This window comes from Lynx canadensis, chromosome E1 (assembly GCF_007474595.2).
Source record: "Lynx canadensis isolate LIC74 chromosome E1, mLynCan4.pri.v2, whole genome shotgun sequence".
Classification (NCBI taxonomy): Eukaryota; Metazoa; Chordata; class Mammalia; order Carnivora; family Felidae; genus Lynx; species Lynx canadensis.
Window position 1 is genome coordinate 54,534,815 of NC_044316.2, and position 18,344 is coordinate 54,553,158.

Genomic DNA, 18,344 nt, shown 5'->3' on the forward strand with positions numbered 1-18,344 from the left:
AGGTATCAGTTAACTATCTTTTTGGCATTTTGAACTCCTGCTATGACTGTAAACCTGTTCTCTTTTGACAGAAGCCCACTTACTTCTCTGGGCCTTCCAATAGTCTTTAACTTTAGTGACTCATCGGTTCTTGGGCAACAGGATTTATAGTAAAGAAAAAAGCAACTGAACAGGTAGAACAGTGAAACGATCTCAAAAAGATGACACAGGACACGATGTTCCAAATTTGCACATTGTTTACTTTGAGCAACAGTCCAGGATTGTGAAGTACAACACACATGTTAAGGATGAGACTTCAGTTCATGGTCAAGCACCAGCATCATGCACACGGCTTCAAGTTATCTAAGAAGAGCACTGCCCCCTTGAGGTCTGTTCATGACGAAGACCCACTTCTGTGTGGCCACCGCCCTCACTTGCTTTACCACTTGGAAATTTGTCAGTTTGAGTGCACATCGAAGCCTTCCTCTGCAAGACAGCAGCAGGCTTAGCTCATCAGCTAGTTGAGTTAGTATCTGGCTTATTTCTTAAGGTTCAAAAATTAAAAAGGCAGTTTTTGTTTTTGTTTTTGTTTTTTTTTTGCTTTGCAGGCAGCAAGGCATGAGGCACAGACCTCTACTGTTCCATATGGCACAGGAAGATGCTTTTAGCAAAGGGCACGGACAAGGTAGGGCTACAATGAGTAGGTTTGGCATAAAGACAACCCTGTGTTTGGGGGCCTGAAGGAACATGCCTGTGGACTGTTTACTGGTCTGCCCAATCAAGGCTTGGTAAACCCAAGTAAAGCTGACAAGAAAAGGGTTTTAAAAACCTCAGTACAAAAGATCCTCTAACACATTTGGAACCAGATTATTCTTAAAAACACCATACTAAGTGTCACAAAACTTTCCCTCCAATCTACTACTAGAAAACACTCATGCCATGGCCTACAGACCCGGAGGAATCAGGACAGATAAAGAGAAACCTGTTCTTAAAGAAAAAAAAAAAAAAAAGACAGCAGTACATAAAGTGCTTCTTTTTTAATGAAACAAATCCAAAAGATGTACAGTCAGGCTCAAGTTGTGCAGTTCACAAGCATGGAGAAAACAAACAAATAAAACGACAGAGTTCAAGAGAGTCAGAGCTAACCCAGGACGAGGCTGGACTTGCCGCCAGGGGGATTTCTTCGGGACGGCGCTGGGGCCGGGGCCACCGGGCTGGGCACGGGGGCAGCGGGCACGGGCTTCTCCTCGCTCTGCCCCAGGCTGGCCTGCAAATCTGTGTCCACATTTTCTAGAAAAATAGAAGGAGGTTCAGGCTTACTAAGCAACTATTTCTAGGAAAGATGGAGAGTCTTAAGATTTTTTTTTTTTTAGAGGATGGTTTAAATCATACCTAGAGATATATAAGACAAGAATCATTCACCCATGTTCCCACAACCCAAAACTAACCACTTAGTGTTTTGCCTTATTTGTCCCCAGGCCTTTTTCTGTGTGTGCTCATTTCTAAATTGTACAAATATATGAAGATGTAGTATTTTAAATTAGAAGTCCACCTCCGTGTGGGTCTCTTCTTCTGACTCCCAGAGGCCCTACTCGGAATTGTGTCCATTCTAGCCCCTCTGTTATACTTACTTATAAGTGTACTTTATTCCCAAGAGATAATATATACTTCTGGGTTTTGTTGTTGTTGTACTGATACCAACTTCCTTTTTTTACACTCGGAAATTTACCCATATTTATACACATGGTCATAATTTACCCTACTTAACTCCTTTATAGTATTTTATCACATGATTCAATATATTTGATATAATACAGTACTGCATTAGCTGTACTAGTCATGAAAACTGGAACCGACCCAACCATTCCAAACAAAGTTGGAATGTATATAGACTGGCAAAGGTGCCCACGGGGAAACAAGGGCTACCATCTTCAATCTGAACAGACACTATGCATCGCCCTCCCTAGAGGAGGCTGTGCCACATTCTACCCCTAACCTGTGTCAGACTGTGCTGTCTGTACACCTTTGCACATCCATCATTTGATAACCACCTCACTTTAAAATTTGCCAAACTGATGGGTGAAATATTATTTCATTCCTGTTTCATGTTACATTTCCATGATTACTAGGTGAGCCTGATTTCTTTTTCTAACCACAAAGATAACCCATAGTACCAACATCATTTATTAGAGTCTACCTTTCCCCTACTGATTAGTAATATCTCCATTAATTAGATCACTCCCATATATATTAACTAGGTACTTTCCATGTTAAAGGCTTCAGAATTAGTGTACTATTATCCAGCATCCTAGAGACTGCTTGATGATTCACTAATCTGTGAAATTCCCAACAAATATATATTCTTAATGAGGCATTTTCCAAAATATGGAAGTCTTTGTTCAAAGTCCAAAGTGACAGTAAAATTCCAGGTCTCAATTCAGTTGCATAATCTCACACCTGCTTTAGAATAAAATCTCGTAGGGCATCTGGGTGGCTCAGTCGGTCAAGCATCTGATTTTGGCCTAGGTCGTGATCTCACCGTTCCCAAGTTCAAGCCCCGCATTGCGCTCTGTGCTGACAGCTCAGAGCCTGGAGCCTGTTTCAGATTCTGTGTCTTCCTCTCTCTCTGCCCCTCCCCCAACTTGTGCTCTGTAGCTCTCAAAAATAAATAAAACATTTAAAAAAATTTTTAGAATAAAATTTCTTGGGGTGCCTGGGTGGCTCAGTTGGTTAAGTGCCCAGCTCTTGATCTCTGCTCAGGTCATGATCTCACAGTTCACGAGATCGAGCCCCGAGATGGGCTCTGTTTGCCCTGACAGCATGAAGCCTGCTGGGATTCTCTCTCTCTGTCCCTCCCCTGCTTGGATGTATGCATGTACTATCTCTCTCAAAATAAATGCTAAAAAAAAAAAAAAAAAAAATAGAATTAAAATCTCTTCTCCTCAATCTCTCTCTCTCATACACACACACAAAGGCAACTTTAGTGTAAGAAACCAAACACTAATTCATAAAACTTGGGAGAAAACTACCTTAAGGTTTAAAGACATTTATTCCCTCCTCCCCTAGATTAAGGTGTTCCAAAGCCCTGGAAGCAGTGAAACAGAAATACTGGTTATGATCTATACCATTTAAGAAATTCATATGGCCCTCATATTTGACACTGATGAAAAGTTCTAATTTTGAAAAAATGTACTTTAAGTTCCCCAAAGACTAACCATTAAAAGCTCATGTTCCTAAAAGCACCTGTACCAAGTTTTAGCGAACTGATACTGAGAAGTCCAAGGGGGAAGAAGTCTTCAATGAGAAACTCAACAAAATCTCAGAAATATGCTACTGCTGCTTTTGACATTTCCTTCTTTTTTTTTTTTCAACGTTTATTTATTTTTGGGACAGAGAGAGACAGAGCATGAACGGGCGAGGGGCAGAGAGAGAGGGAGACACAGAATCGGAAACAGGCTCCAGGCTCTGAGCCATCAGCCCAGAGCCCGACGCGGGGCTCGAACTCACGGACCGCGAGATTGTGACCTGGCTGAAGTCGGACGCTTAACCGACTGCGCCACCCAGGCGCCCCTGACATTTCCTTTTAAGAATTTTTATGACATTCTATAGAAGTAACATAACACATATGATGTTCTATAGTATTGAACTACAAGTAAAAATCAGTATGGAGCTTTCCAGAATGACAGCCCTCATAATTAACTTAAAGCTTGGTGAGAAAGGGTCACGCCTTAATTTCCTGTTGCTACATTCTTGTTTGCACGGGAAGCAGGATTAAATGCATCAACACTGAGAACCCAAGTCTTCTGATAAGTGTCCCGTGAATAACCTAGAAAAATATGTCCCATTTACCACAAATACAAACAAAACCCCAAAACCCATGATTTGAAATAATCCAAGATGGACAAATACGGGGCATGAGTTCCACTTGAGCCAGCCAGCCTATCAGTTCAAGCAATTTCATTGCTGCTACTAGGACTTGGCCTCACCGCTGCACAGGCTCTCACAGGTATCCATTGTCTGCCTGGATCAAGCAGTTATGAGTACTTCTAAAGGACAAAACATTACCTTGCAGCTCTACCGTGATCATTTATTTCCTACTGATTTTTGGATAAATCAAGCTCACACCTACCATTCTTATATTTGTCTTTCATTATTTTTTTTAAGTTTTTTTTGTTGTTATTGTTTTGTTTTGATTTTGAGAGAGAGCACGTGCATGATCAGGAGAGGGGAAGAGAGAGTGGGGGGAGAGGGAGAGAATCCCAACCAGGCTCCACACTCGCAGTGCAGAGCCTGACGCGGGGCTTGATTTGACAAACCATGAGATCATGACTGGAGCCAACATCAAGAGTCTGATGCTTAACAGACTGAGCCATCCAGGTATCCCCCGTCTTTCATTATTAAAGGAACTGTTTTGTCTTTCACTAGATAACATGCCGAAAAAGAAAAAAAGCACATCTGGAGGATAAACAACAGTAGGCCTTAATTTAAATGCTCCTTTGTCAGGGCACCTGGGTGGCTCAGTCGGTTAAGCATCCAACTTTGGCTCAGGTCATGATCTCGCGGTTTTTGAGTTCAAGCCCCACACTGGGCTCTGTGCTGACAGCTCAGAGCCTGGAGCCTGCTTCAGATTCTGTATCCCCTTCTCTCTCTGCCCCTCCCCCACTCATGCTCTGTCTCTTTCAAAAATAAACAAACATTAAAAAAATTTTTTTAATAAAAAAAAAATAAATGCTCAAATTTGTCAGGGCACCTGGGTGGCTCAGTTGGTTAAGCTTTGGACTTCAGCTCAGGTCATGAGTTCATGGTTTGTGAGTTCATGCCCTGCATTGGGCTCTGCACTGACAGCTCAGAGCCTGCCTGGGATTCTTTCTCCCTCTCTCTCTGCCCCACACCCCCCCCCAATAAATAAACATTTTTAATAAATAAATGCTCCTTTGTCTAGTCAGAAATGCTCCAGCCAAAAAGAACAGAGACTAGTCTGTTACTACGTCCCCTTAGTCTGTAATGAAGTAATAAGTACAGGAACTGAGAGGCTTTAGAAACTTATACAGGATTGACTGAGAAAGCTTTTGCTTGTTGAATCTAATGACTGAAAAATGGGACTTTAAACAAACACTTCACCATAATACACATCTAATATACTCCTGACTTGTCTTTCTTCTTTGGCAAATCAACAAGGCACTGAACAGATACCTACATCAGGATAAATGATAAAGTGGTTCATTACGAGGGTGAAAGAATCAGAACAGCAAGAGATGCAGCAGACTAACTTGCCTAAAGGCAGGAAAGACTTGTACCTAAATTCTGCGGACCTACTCCCTCTGCTGCAGATTTCCCACTGCTCCCTTTAGCCATCCCTAGGTTTAATTCTCTAAGAGAGAACGGCAATCTTCCTTATATCCAAACCAAATCTATCTTAAACCAAGCAGAATAGCTTGGCTTCGAAGTAAATTTGGCAACAGAATCGGGGTTGACCTCTACTCCCCCAGATGGATCTTGAATCATTGTGCCCCTTGTCATTTCATGACAATTTCATGAGTGTGCTACTCACCTGAAGAATCTGAAAAAAAAAAATGAGCTGGGAGAGAATTACTAGTAGCACGTCAAGTGACACATTTTTTTTTTTTTTATAACTCCATCAAGGCCCTCTCATCCTTCTCCAGGCTTCCCAAATTCGTAACTATATCCATTGCCCAAAAGTAGTGACTAAGGATTAGCTAATTCTTGCTAAGTAAGGTCTGCTAGTGGAAGTATTTCAGAATATGAAAAGCAGCAGAACTGAAAAGACTTCCAAGATTTTTTTTTTTTTCTAAACTCCAGAAGAGTCTTTTCAGACAGAACACACTGGACATGAACAATAGCTAATACATCTTCAATCCAGTGAGAAAGTGATTTGTTCACGGAGGAAGAACCCAGGTAACTCTCACAAAGGCCCAACAGACTCTCTTCCCACCGTGCCCATCAAGAAACGCTGTCTGTGGGGCACCTGGGTGGCTCAGTCGGTTAAGCATCAGACTTCGGCTCAGGTCATGATCTTGCAGTCTGTGAGTTTGAGCCCCGTCCGCATCGGGCTCTGTGCTGACAGCTCAGAGCCTGGAGCCTGCTTTGGATTCTGTGTCTCCCTCTCTCCCTCTGCCCCTCCCCCGTTCAGGCTCTGTCTCTCTCTGTCTCAAAAATAAATAAACGTTAAAAAATAAATAAATAAATAAATAAATAAATAAATAAATAAATAAACAAACGTTAAAAAAATTTTGTTTTTAAAAGAAAGAAACGCTGTGTGAGAGGGCAGAAGAGGAGTCTGGCTCCTCAACACTTGTTTCACGGGAAGACTGCCTCACAAAATGTAATGGTCTTCCTTCCAGACCAGAGGGCCTTCTGACTGCTGCATTTCACCGAGTCAACTTTCACCCGATTCCTGCTGCCCGACACACTTATGCCTTTCGTTACATGCAATAGTCATTCTCTGGCACTTGTTAAGGAAGTGCCAATAAATACTTCAAAGACTTAACATCATTAAAGAAATGATTATAGCTCATTTCCACATATAATTGGTAACATGGATGAAAATTTATATCTGCCTCCTAAATCATCAGCCACGAGATCACAGAGTTGCCAACGTCTTGCTGAATAAGCACCTCAGTGTAAAATCAAACAAAGTTTGTAAATTAAATGCTGTGTGCCAAGCTTGAAATGCCAGAGCCTTTTACTAAAAAGCTCTCATTAACAGGAACACCCACCAGCCCGACTACTGCACACATATCTGTGAAGGACTCTCCATTTTTCCTTTCTTGTGCATTCCCGGCCTTGCTCTCACTGCGGCGGACACACATGTGGCCATGTTTGCTAACTTCCCAGTTTTGTGTTTCTTTGCTCTCCACCCAGGGTATGCTATGCTGGCCCTTGGGGCAAAGCCAGGTTTCACTCCCCAAGACACTATTTCAAGAAAAATTCCGCTCTATTCTAAAACCATTTACAGAACCAGAAATGTGTACTTCAGAAGGACTCACCATGAATGTCGCCTTCTCCCTGGAAAAGAAAAGAAAATTTTACTTCAGATTTTAATTTTGTAACAAATAAAGCAGTCACAGTTCTGAGAGGCTACTATTTGAAACCAAACGTGGAAGTTCATTTTGATGCAGTCAAGTTCAGGGTCAGGCCACAACACAATTACATTACAACCTTTATACTGACTTTGGGACAATGCTATACAAAACTGCTGCATGACAAATTGCCCCGGTGCCAGCAATACCCAACACACCAAAAAAACCTTAACATTTACACCGATGGCCTAATATCAATTAGCATTTCAGAGGATCTTTTATCAGAATGTGAAACTGGTAAGTTTATTTTTCCATGCTCCCTTTCCTTTTTCCTTATCTAGCTGTTGAGGGGCCTCTATAAATTCCAAAGTCCATTAAGAGGGTTCCACACTGGGACGGCTGACACCACTGTGTGCTCAGAGGGCCCTACTTAGGAGGCCACCCTACCAGGCTTCCAGACACCTGCCTGGGGACATTGGGATCATGTTCCTCTGCAGACAACTGATGATAACACCCAGGCTGCAGTCTCCTCGAGTTCAGCTCAGAACAACTGGGCAACGTTCGTCAGGTCTTTGACCTCACACACGCTACTATATACCACTTAGGTAGGAAGTGTGATCCAGAAGTTCCCAAAATCGATAGTGAAAAGAGAGAGACTGATCCAACTGGTAGAAAAGGCATGTCACTTCAGTTTTCTGACTTTTCTCTTTATGGATCTTCCAGCACCAGTATGGCCTCAGGCCCTTCCCTAGTCACCTCTATGTAAGGCTCTAGTGACAGAACTGAAGCTCTTATTACAATAGGAAGGAAGTCAATTTCCAAACCGGATTAACCTCAAAGCCTTTCTTTCCCCCCCCAACCCTGTGTTGTCACACTGACCTTCAGATCTAAGAAGTCTCCAGAGTTTGCTTCAGAAGAGTTCCTTCTCTGGGGTCCAGATGACTCAGAATCCTCTCTGCCACCACTAGACTTGGCACCTGAATTAAAACATACTTTCTTAAGGACTATGACAGAAAGACCGAAAGCAAAACACTTCTTTTGTGAATGATGTTCATGTTAGTCTTGTATCAAAAAATGAGCAAACAGGTTAAGCGAGAGCTTAAAAATTCTACAGAGGGGCGCCTGGGTGGCGCAGTCGGTTAAGCGTCCGACTTCAGCCAGGTCACGATCTCGCGGTCCGGGAGTTCGAGCCCCGCGTCGGGCTCTGGGCTGATGGCTCAGAGCCTGGAGCCTGTTTCAGATTCTGTGTCTCCCTCTCTCTCTGCCCCTCCCCCATTCATGCTCTGTCTCTCTCTGTCCCAAAAATAAATAAACGTTGAAAAAAAAAAATTTATAAAAAAAATTCTACAGAGGAACCAAATAGCCCAATTTGACTTCAATCCCTATTCTGACCCCTCTCCCAGGCTTTCCTCCAGTGACGAGACTTAACTGTTGTTGATCTCATTATGGTTGGGCTAGATTTTGCTCCTCAGCACAAAACCAACTAGTTATTCATGCTGGGTCTGTACCTTTGATCAGTGGTCACACATATAAGCAGTACCTGCTGACTTGGCCCATGAAGGGGGGTTTTCCTCAGGTGTCCCAAAGATGCTAGAGGCCATTTTGTTCCTCCTCACGGGTTGTTCTGTTGGTTCATCAAAGCCTAATGAAAAATTGGATCCACCACCTGGAGGCCGCAAAACCCTTGGGAGTAATGGCAAAAAACATCCATTTCAGATCATGCCAAAACATTTCTCAGCGTAAATGTTTTCAAACACCTTTCAAATTCATTTCCCTCACCCATTCATTCCTCCTACCCACCCACCCACCCCACCCCCTCCAAGAGAGAGCTGCTAATGGGAAAAGGGAACTGATTCTGTTGTGGTATAAAGTCAGCACTGGATCACATCAGTCAGAATGCCTAGTAGCAGACAGACAAGAAGTAAGTGTTGACAAGGATGTGGAGAGAAAGGAACCCTTGTGCACTGCTGGTGGGAATGTAAACTGGTGCAGCCACTGTGGAAAACAGTATGGAGTTTCCTGAAAAAATTAATAATCGAAATCCCATATGATCCAGTAATGCTACTTTTGGATATCTACCCAAAGAAAACAAAAACACTAATTTGAAGAGATATATACACCCCTACATTTACTGCGGCCTTATTTACAATAGCCAAGATATGGAAGCAACCTACGTGTCAACTGATAGATGAACGGATAAAGAAAATGGATATTACTCAGCTCAGCCATAAAAAAGAATGAAACCCTGCCATTTCAGACAACATGGTCGGATGTACAGGGTATGATGCTAAATGAAATAAGTCAGACAGAAACAGTCAAATACTACATGATTTCACTTATATGTGGAACCTAAAAAACCAAATGAACAAACAAAAAAAACAGAAATGGGGCGCCTGGGTGGCTTAGTTGGTTAAGTGTTGACTTCAGCTTAGGTCATGATCTCACAGTTTGTGTGAGCCCTGAATCAGGCTCTGCGCTGACAGCACAGAGCCTGCTTTGGCTTCTCCGTCTCCCTCTCTCTCTGCCCCTCCCCCACATGCACGCACTCCCGCTCACTCTCTCTCTCTCTCTCTCTCTCAAAAATAAACAAAACATTAAAAAACAAAACTAGAAACAATCACACAGAGAAAAAACTGGTGGATGCCAGAAGGGAGACAGGTAGGAAGGTGGGTGAACCAGGTAAAGGGGATTAAGAAATACAGATTTCCAGTTATAAAATAAATACATCATGGGGCTGAAAAGTACAGCATGGGGAATACAGTCAAGAATATAATAAATTTGTATGAGGACTGCATTTATCGTGGTTAGCATTTCATAAATGTATAGAATTGTCGAATCACTATGTTGTACACCTGAGACTAATAGATTATTCTCAATTAAAAAACTGAAAGTTTTTAAAAATTCAACACTGGATGTTAAGATACAAAATGCTGTTTTATAATATTTGTAGTAAGGTCTTCTGACATGAAGACAGCTGAAAAAGCCTGAAAGTTATCACAAATAACAGCCTGGCTGACGTCCCCTTTTAGATAATGGCAAAAGACCTAACAGACCTTGCCTAATAGGATCAGCTGGATGTATTTGCAAAAAAGTTTAGAAGCATATCTTGTTATTTATTCAGAAAGCATTTCCATTTTTATTTTCACCAAAATTAAAAATGGAAGATTATACATATAAAAAAGTTGACCAATTTAGAAGCCCATGGAGAGCGATACTAGTCTCTTCCTATCTAGGCATCGCCAGCGAGCCCCATTCATACACTTGCACCACAGTATTCTCACTAGAAAACATGAACAATTAGCCACAAGGAGGAAGTCCGTATGAGAAACTGGTGTTAAGATTCACAGAATGTTCGATAACCAGGCACCTTTGGACTCTATAGCTTTCGGTTCAGCAAGGAAACCCGGCACTTGTCCATTTCCAAAGCTTCCTGCTTGGCTTGACCAACGTGTCCCATCCCTGGAAGAACTCAATTTAATTTGTCCTGTCACTGCTCAAAACATAGAAAATGGAGATGGTTTTATGGAAGGAAAGATTTTCTAACTACAGATTCAATTCTATTACTGGAGACAGGAGTAGTCTGGTTTTCTATTTCTTCTTAAGTCAGTTTGAAAAATATTTTTCTAGGAGGATGTCCATTTTATTCAAGTTTCCAAATAAAGAACAGTTGTCATTTGCAAACACAGCTCCTTATATTAGAAAAGAAAAGGAAACATATGGGAAGAGGGGGGAAGAAAAAGAAAAGAGGGAAACAAACCACAAGAGACTCTTAGTGATAGAGAACTATGGGTTGACAGAGGGAGGTGGGTGGGACGATGGGCTACATGGATGCTGGGTACTAAGGAGAACACTTGTGATGAGCACTGGGTGTTGTATGTAACTGTTGAATCAATGACTTCTGAAACCAATACCACACTGCACGTCAACTAAAATTTAAACTTTTTAAAACAGTGAAAAAGATAAAAATAAATTTTAAAAATAAGAAAAGGAAAAATTAAACACTTACAGCATAAATGCCTTCCTAAGTGCCCCTCTAAAGGCATTCCAAGTTTTGTTTTTTTAACTATTGTTCCACTCTAAATATTTTCTCCTTCCCATTATTTTCTTCTTTGACCCATACATTATTTAGAAGTACATGTATCAGTTTCCAAACACAGGGGTCTTTCTGGTTTATTAATTTCTAGTTTTTAACTACAACACAGACAACAGTCTGTATGATACGAATCCTTTGAAATGTGATGAGATGTGATTTATGGCCTAATATGTACTCAATTCTATAAATCTATATATTCTTAAAAAGAATGTGTATTTGTTAATGTTCTATATGTCTACTAGGATCAAGCTTGCTAATGAGTTGTTCAAATCTGATTTTTAAGTATGTAAAAAAAATTTTTTTTAATGTATTTTTGAGAGAAAGACAGCGCGAGTGGGGGAGGGGCAGAGAGAGGGAGACACAGAATCACAAACAGGCTCCAGGCTCTGAGCTGTGAGCAGAGCCCGACACGGGGCTCGAACTCACGGACCTTGAGATCAAGACCTGAGCTGAAGTCAGACACTTAACTGACTGAGCCACCCAGGCTCCCCTAAGTATGTTTTAGCACTTAATGAGTGAATCTATTAACAATTCTTACCACAATTAAGAGTTTGCCAGTTTCTCCTCAGAATTCTGTCAAGATAAGAGTTCTCTCTCAGAATGACTGCCACTGGAGTAAATGTTAGATCAGTGGGAAAAACTGCATTGGCTGACTAATCATTTTGATAAAACAAAACATATCCCTCACTCATTTTATTTACCAAAGTAAGTTCCAGCTAGGCAAAATTATTTATTCAATTTATGTATTTTTTTTAAAGTTTATTTATTTATTTTGAGAGAGAAGAGGGTAGAGGAGAGGAGGGGCAGAGAGAAAGGGAGAGAGAGAGAATCCCAAGCGGGCTCCGTGTGGTCAGCACAGAGCCCCCACATGGGGCTTGAACCCACGAACCATGAGATCATGACCTGAGCTGAAATCAAGAGTCGGATGTCTAACTGACTGAGCCACCCAAGCACCCTCTTTTACTTATTTTTTGAGAGCATTTCATATACTAGTGATGTTATCCTTTGTTGATTATGTGTATTTTTGCCAAGTTTAATTCGTCCATCTTTTCACAGTTTCTGGCTTTCATCTTGTACTTAGAAATAAAGCCCTTTTCTTCAAGACTAGGACCACATTTGTACAAACTTTTGTTTGCAAACTTTTTTTTTTTAATATTTATTTTTGGCAGAGAGAGAGCATGCGAGCGAGCACGCACACTCACCAGTGGGAGAAGGGCAGAAGAGAGGGAGACAGAGGATCCCAAGCAGGATCTGCGCTGACAGCAGAGAGCCTGATTCGGGTCCCCACTCGCGAACTGTGAGATCATGACCTGAGCTGAAGTCAGACGCTTAACAGACTGAGCCACCCAGGTGTCCCTGTACAAACTTTCTAAAGGACATTTTGATAATATGTGTCAACTGTTTGCTTTTTATACGAACCAGCATTTCTACTTCCAGAAATTGCCCTAATTAGATAACCAGATATATATACAAGGATACTCCTTTAAAAATGTTCATCTACAAATAAATTTGGGAATACCCTAACTGTCCATTAGCAAAGGCTTAATTATCAAAGCATGTCCACACAACAGAAAGCTGTATACATTAGGGTGAGAGTTACCTTCATTAGTGGATATGAAAAGTTACCCAAAACACAGTGAATGAAAAACGCTGGAAGACAAACATAAGCCCAATGACGTGTTACATAAAATGACGTGTACAGAGATAAATTTATCTGGTTGTGTGATCTTAGATAAACTGCTTGACTTTTGTTTTGCTTTTCTCTTCCAATGTTCTTTTGTTTGTGTTTTTGTTTTAAAAGAGAGAGCAGTTTTTTAGAGGAAAGGGGCAGAGAAAGAGGGAAAAAGAGAACCTTAAGCAGGCTCCATGCTCAGCACGGAGCCTAACATGGCCTTAATCCCACAACCCTGAGATCATGACCTGAGGTGAAATTAAGAGTCAGATGCTCAACCAACTGAGCCACCCAGTGGCCCCTGCTTTTATCTTCTACCAAAAGAGGTTGGTAGTAATTGCCTCATAAGACTATTCTAAGAATATCCAATATACTGTGCTTAGAAGGCAGCAGTCGTAGCTATTAGCATCATAGACATAAAGGCCTGAGAAGTACCCACACCACAATGGCATCCAGGGTTTGTGCTCTCAGATAGGATTTCAGGTGAATTTCAATGTCCTTTTTTATACTTCATATTTTTCTGTATTGCCACTAATCTAAAATTCTTTCAAAGACTCCTTCTGGGTTCCAGAATTCCCTGACAATCTTTCTTTTTTTTTTAACTTTATTTTTTTTAACATTTATTCATTTTTTTTAAGCGAGAATGAGAGAGAGAGAGAGGGAGAGAGAGAGACAGCATGAGCATACAAGCTGGGGAGGGGCAGAGAGAGAGAGAGAGAGAGAGAGAGAGAGAGAGAGCGTGAGCATACAAGCTGGGGAGGGGCAGAGAGAGAGAGAGAGAGAGAGAGAGAGAGAGAATCCGAAGCAGGCTCCAGGCTCTGAGCTGTCAGCATAGTGCCTGATGTGGGGCTCGAACCCACCAACCGTGAGATTGTGACCTGAGCGGAAGTCCAAGCTCCCCTCCCTGACAATCTTTCTTTTGACAGTACTAATTTTCCTACTGGCCACTGCATGTGATCATTTGTGGACATCCGTGTCCCCTTGGATCTTTCAGCAGTAATCGTGGCTCCTCTGCTGACACCCTGGCCTGGACTCCCTAACACTGACTCTTCTTCCCGTGTGGCCACTAGCCACAAGCCAGCAGAGATGCAAGGTAACGTGACAAACTATCAACATGGCCTCTCAACCGTATCTAGTTCTTACCAGCTTCTTCACCAATCCAGTCATTTTCTCACTGTTCCCCAGAACAGTTCTGGTTTATCTCCACTTTGGGGTATTTACTCCCATCTTTACTCCTGCCTAGAGCACTCTCCACCCTTTCCTCAAGCATCCCTCAAAACCGGGCCCATCTCTTAAACCTCAACCTCCTCCATAAAGCAGACTAGTAGAGCTCTCCATAGGCTCAAAGAATACCAGGTAGAACACGGAGGAAAGGATGGCTTCTGGTGTGAAGTGCCCAAGAGTAAATATTTTTGGCCTGTGGATCATGCAGTATTTTGTAACTATTGGGGTCTGTCATGTGGCACAGAGGCAGCCACAGACAACATGCAAACAAACGAGTGCAGCTGTTTTCCAATAAAACTTTATTTACAGACACTGCAATCTGACTTTCCTATAATTTCCACAAGTCATGAAATGAATCTTTTTTTTGCAACCATTTATAAATGTAAAAATCAGGTACCTGCTGCGTTTAGCCCTTGGGTGATTGTTTGCTGGGCTCTGTTCTGTCTAGTTCAACAGCCTCATTTTAAAGAGCGCAAAGTCTGGGGCGCCTGGGTGGCTCAGTCGGTTGAGTGTCTGACTCCGGCTCAAGTCATGATCTCATGGTTGGTGGGTTCGAGCCCCACATCGGGCTCTGTGCTGACAGCTCAGAGCCTGGAGCCTGTTTCAGATTCTGTGTCTCCCTCTCTTTCTGTCCCTCCCCACTCTCACTTTGTCTCACTCTGTCTCTCAAAAATAAATAAATGTAAAAAAAAAAAAAAAAATTTAAAGAGCGCAAAGTCAAGCCCCGAGAGCCTCTGAAGAAATTGTCCAACATTAGTTAACTGACAGTGACGAGGACCAGAACCCAAATCCTCAGTCTCTGGCCAGCACGGAAGTGCTCAACGTGCTAAAATACAGGAGGCACAGAAGGCCATTTTCTCTTTCATTTTCCTACACACCTATGTACTGGTGCTTTGATTAGTTTCCATGTTTTCCAATCTTAGAGTGTCTTCTATTTCTTCTGTAGGTCCTCTAGCGTCCTCCCCTGGATCACAGATTTGTGTGTGTCCACAGTATAATTCAATACAGAAATTGCACTAAATAAAAATGTCATTATTTTCCCCCTCGGGCGGGGAGGTGGGGGGGAGGGGAGGTTGGGGAGACCCATTGTGTTTTTGGTAACATGTAAAATATTTATAACTCTACTTTTTTTTTCAAGTTTTAGATATTAAATATCCACTTGGATTAATTTCATTATATGAATTAAGATAAGTGTATTCAGGCATACATTATATAAAGTTGATAATTTTAGGTTTGCTTAATTAAATGGTTTAAATCATAATTAAAGGTGTATTATAAATTCTTAATAGGCTTTCTCTCATGTTAAAGTTTGAAGCAACCAGGTTTTTATCCCTTGTTTGTACCCAAATCAACAAAGAGTCAATAAAATCAAAATTCACTTGTTCCCTTGAGATTAGAATGATTTTTTTTTCCTTTATCATCGTAATTAAACCCTCATGAATTAGCCAGATGAAAATCTCCAGAACCCTAATGGTCTGGGAAGTATTTTTTGGCCTTAAAAAAAGAAAAAAAGACACTAGTGCCCAAACACCAGCTTAAAAAGAAAGTCAAAGCTCTGCGCACCCAACTTTTTAAAGGTCTGTGTTCCTCTTGCAAGAACAGGTAATACCTACTCCGATGACGTCAGTGTTGTAAAGCCCGTTTGTAACAGTGAGACATCCCCAAACAAAGGATTTGGATCATAAGACAGAAATTATTCCAATTTTATTTTTTAAGTTTCTCCTATTCTTTCTGAACCACACAGGGTAACTAAACCAGGATTACCTACTTGAGACTCACCAAAAATGGACCCATGTACCACGGATAACAATTAAAAAAAACAAAAATCACTTTTTCTTTCTTCTTTCTCTAGATGCCAGAGTTCCCATGTGATCTTTGCAGATCATCCCGTCCCAGACTAAATTTACAATGTGCTTATGGAGCCAGAAGAATGTTACTGCAGAAACAACTGAAGGAAAATTAGGTGAGATTACAGAGGAAGTAAAGGTAGGAAGTAAATAAAAGGACAAAGCTCCAGTCCTAGGATCACAATACTGGAGGGAAATTGATGACAAAAGGTGAATAAAAGCATTTATTCTGCAGAACCCAAAACCATTTGGTCTCACATTTCGAATATCCATATCAAAAAACTAGCATGAGGATTCCTTTGACCTGGTTACTGAAATTTTTTATGAAGCACTAAACTACACTCAACCCCAAAAGATGAAACCTGATTTTTTTTACATAATGTATAAATTTTCACGTTCCAGTCACTACAGTTTGACCAGCAGAAAGTTGACCGCATGGCACAAAAAGAAAGGTTCGGCGTGTTCCAGTGTCCTCGGCAAAAAAAATGATCTCATTGCAAGAATGACAACAGAAGAGGGAGTGACCAGTATTTTTGTAGGTCTATCCTCCTCAAGGTCCCCAACCTTCCAGGACCCACTAATTTATTTTAAATATTTCCCACTTTCCTACATTGTATAAGGGAAAGGAATGAGTTGAAAAGGGGTGTCATTTCCAACCTGCCGCCTAAGCCTCGCTGCTGAAGCCAGCTTTTTGTCCCCAAGTTCTCCAACCCCTGTGAGGCACTGCTATTTCACGGCTGTCTTCTTAGCCCCACAAAATGGCTCCCTTTGTGCCACTTGCCCAGGACCCCCAGGCTGGCCGCACACGACTGCAGGTCGTGATCAATGAAGAATAGATGCCTAGAAAAAGTGGAACCTAAGCTTCCAGAAGCCCTGAGCAGGATCCCAGAGATGCCTGTATCCCGTCTTAAAAGAGAACAGTGTGCAATTAGCCGAGACAATGTGGACACCTTCCGCCGGTTCCAAACCCTTCCACCAAGTCAGGCAAGGGCTTGGAAAAGGATCCCAGTGCAAACACCCAGTGCCCTCATCCCCTAATGCAGTAGCGACTGTGGCCAGAAAGGCCCCGGCATCCCAGGTGCAGATAGTACGGAAGAGACAATGGATGTCTCCGGCCCCGCCCAAGAACAGGAAACCTCCTCCTGCTAGGGAACCCGGGCCAGGGAAGAACTCGTTTGACAAACGTCAAAAGGGGGAGGGAAAGAGGTGGGATGCAAAGGCCGAGGTCCGAAGGTTTGAGCGCAGAAAACCCACTCGGACAGGCTCACCCCCCTTTTGCGTTCGGAGGTGGGCGCGGGAGGGGAAGGAGCAGGGGTCTTTCCTTTGTTAGCAGAGGAGAAGCACTTCGCAGAGGGCTGACGGTTGGGTCCCGGACGGGCGTGGGGGTCGCGATGACCAGCCCCGCCCGACCACAAATGCCACCTGCCGGGCGGGCCCCAGTGGATAAGCGCCCGCAAGACTCAATCGCTGCGGCCGAAGGGGGTGGCCACCGGGGGGGGGGGGGGACCGCCACCTGCCCGGGGCCAGAGGCGAGAGCGCGTGGCCAGAGGTGGGACAATGGGGCCTGACCGGGACGCCCCGGGGGCTGCCCCGGCACGTGGGGGCCAAGACCACCGCCCTGGGGCCGGTCAGCCGCACCGCAAAGGGAAGGAAATGAACCCTGTCCGCTTGGCCTGACTACCGAAAGCCCGCAGCACTGCGAGGACCAGCGGCCCCGGCCCTCCCCGACCGACCCCTTGCTCCGGGGGAGGAATGAATGGGGGAGAAGCGGGAGTCGGGCGGGGCCGGCGCGACGGGCTCGCCCGACGGCACAAAGACGGAGCAGACGGCCGAGCCCCGCCGCCCGGCCGGGCACGAGTGCGACAGCCAGGGCACGTCACCGCCAACGACCCGCCGCCCTGCCCCCGTGGCCCCGCCGGACGGCGGCCTTCCCTGCCCTCGAGCCCCGCGCCGAGCGGGGGCGTCCCCGCAGCCTCACCGGGAGCTATTCCTGCTGTTGGGGTCGACTCCCTTGAAGGTGGTGGTGGTGGTCATGGTGCCGAGGAGCGAGGTAGGCTGGCGTGGGAGCAGAGTGCTGAGGGTAGGGTCCGAGGGGCGCAGAGCAGCTCCGCACCGCAACGCCAGCAACCGCTGCAGGAGCCTCCGCCACCGCCTGCCTCACGGGCCGCAGCCTTTATAAGGCTCAAAAGAACCCGCCCCCACCGTGCCTGTATTGGCCAATTCAAATAGCTCTTTCGTTCCTATTGGTTCCCTGAAGTGCCAAGCATCGGGCGGCACCCCGACGGGCTGCGGTGGCCCTGCTCGGCCTAAACCCGCCCCCTTCCTGGTCAGGGTGGGTCTATGGAAGTTCCCCCTCCCCCACCCCCAAATCTTGGTGATGATTGGACAAAGGACAAACCTGCCCAGCGTTGGGCACAAGTTGTGCTCACTGTCACTTAAAAAAGTTACCTGACTGAGGGAAAAGCTCGGTCAGCCCCCACCAAGCCCAG

At 43.7% G+C, this 18,344-nt stretch overlaps 1 protein-coding gene across 1 annotated transcript; it reads right to left on the reverse strand.

The window, feature by feature from the left end:
• Positions 1 to 218: 218 nt before the first annotated feature.
• JPT1 (Jupiter microtubule associated homolog 1) lies at positions 219 to 18,023 on the reverse strand. Its single transcript, XM_030295272.1, has 5 exons — positions 17,834 to 18,023; positions 8,560 to 8,702; positions 7,899 to 7,996; positions 6,987 to 7,005; positions 219 to 1,269 (listed from the first exon to the last, which is right to left on the reverse strand). Exons 1-5 carry the CDS (start codon positions 17,887 to 17,889, stop codon positions 1,121 to 1,123), a joined length of 465 nt encoding a protein of 154 aa, XP_030151132.1. The 5' UTR covers positions 17,890 to 18,023; the 3' UTR covers positions 219 to 1,120.
• Between the last annotated feature and the right edge of the window lie 321 nt (positions 18,024 to 18,344).

What these genes read in the sequence shown, in the direction of transcription:
- JPT1 (XM_030295272.1), bottom strand. Translation starts at nt 17,889, where the DNA reads ATGACCACCACCACCACCTTCAAGGGAGTCGACCCCAACAGCAGGAAT. An exon ending in AACAGCAGGAATAGCTCCCG is followed by an intron (nt 8,703 to 17,833) that starts GTGAGGCTGCGG and finishes ATTACTCCCAAG; the next exon opens with GGTTTTGCGGCCTCCAGGTG. An exon ending in TTCATGGGCCAAGTCAGCAG is followed by an intron (nt 7,997 to 8,559) that starts GTACTGCTTATA and finishes GTTTTAATTCAG; the next exon opens with GTGCCAAGTCTAGTGGTGGC.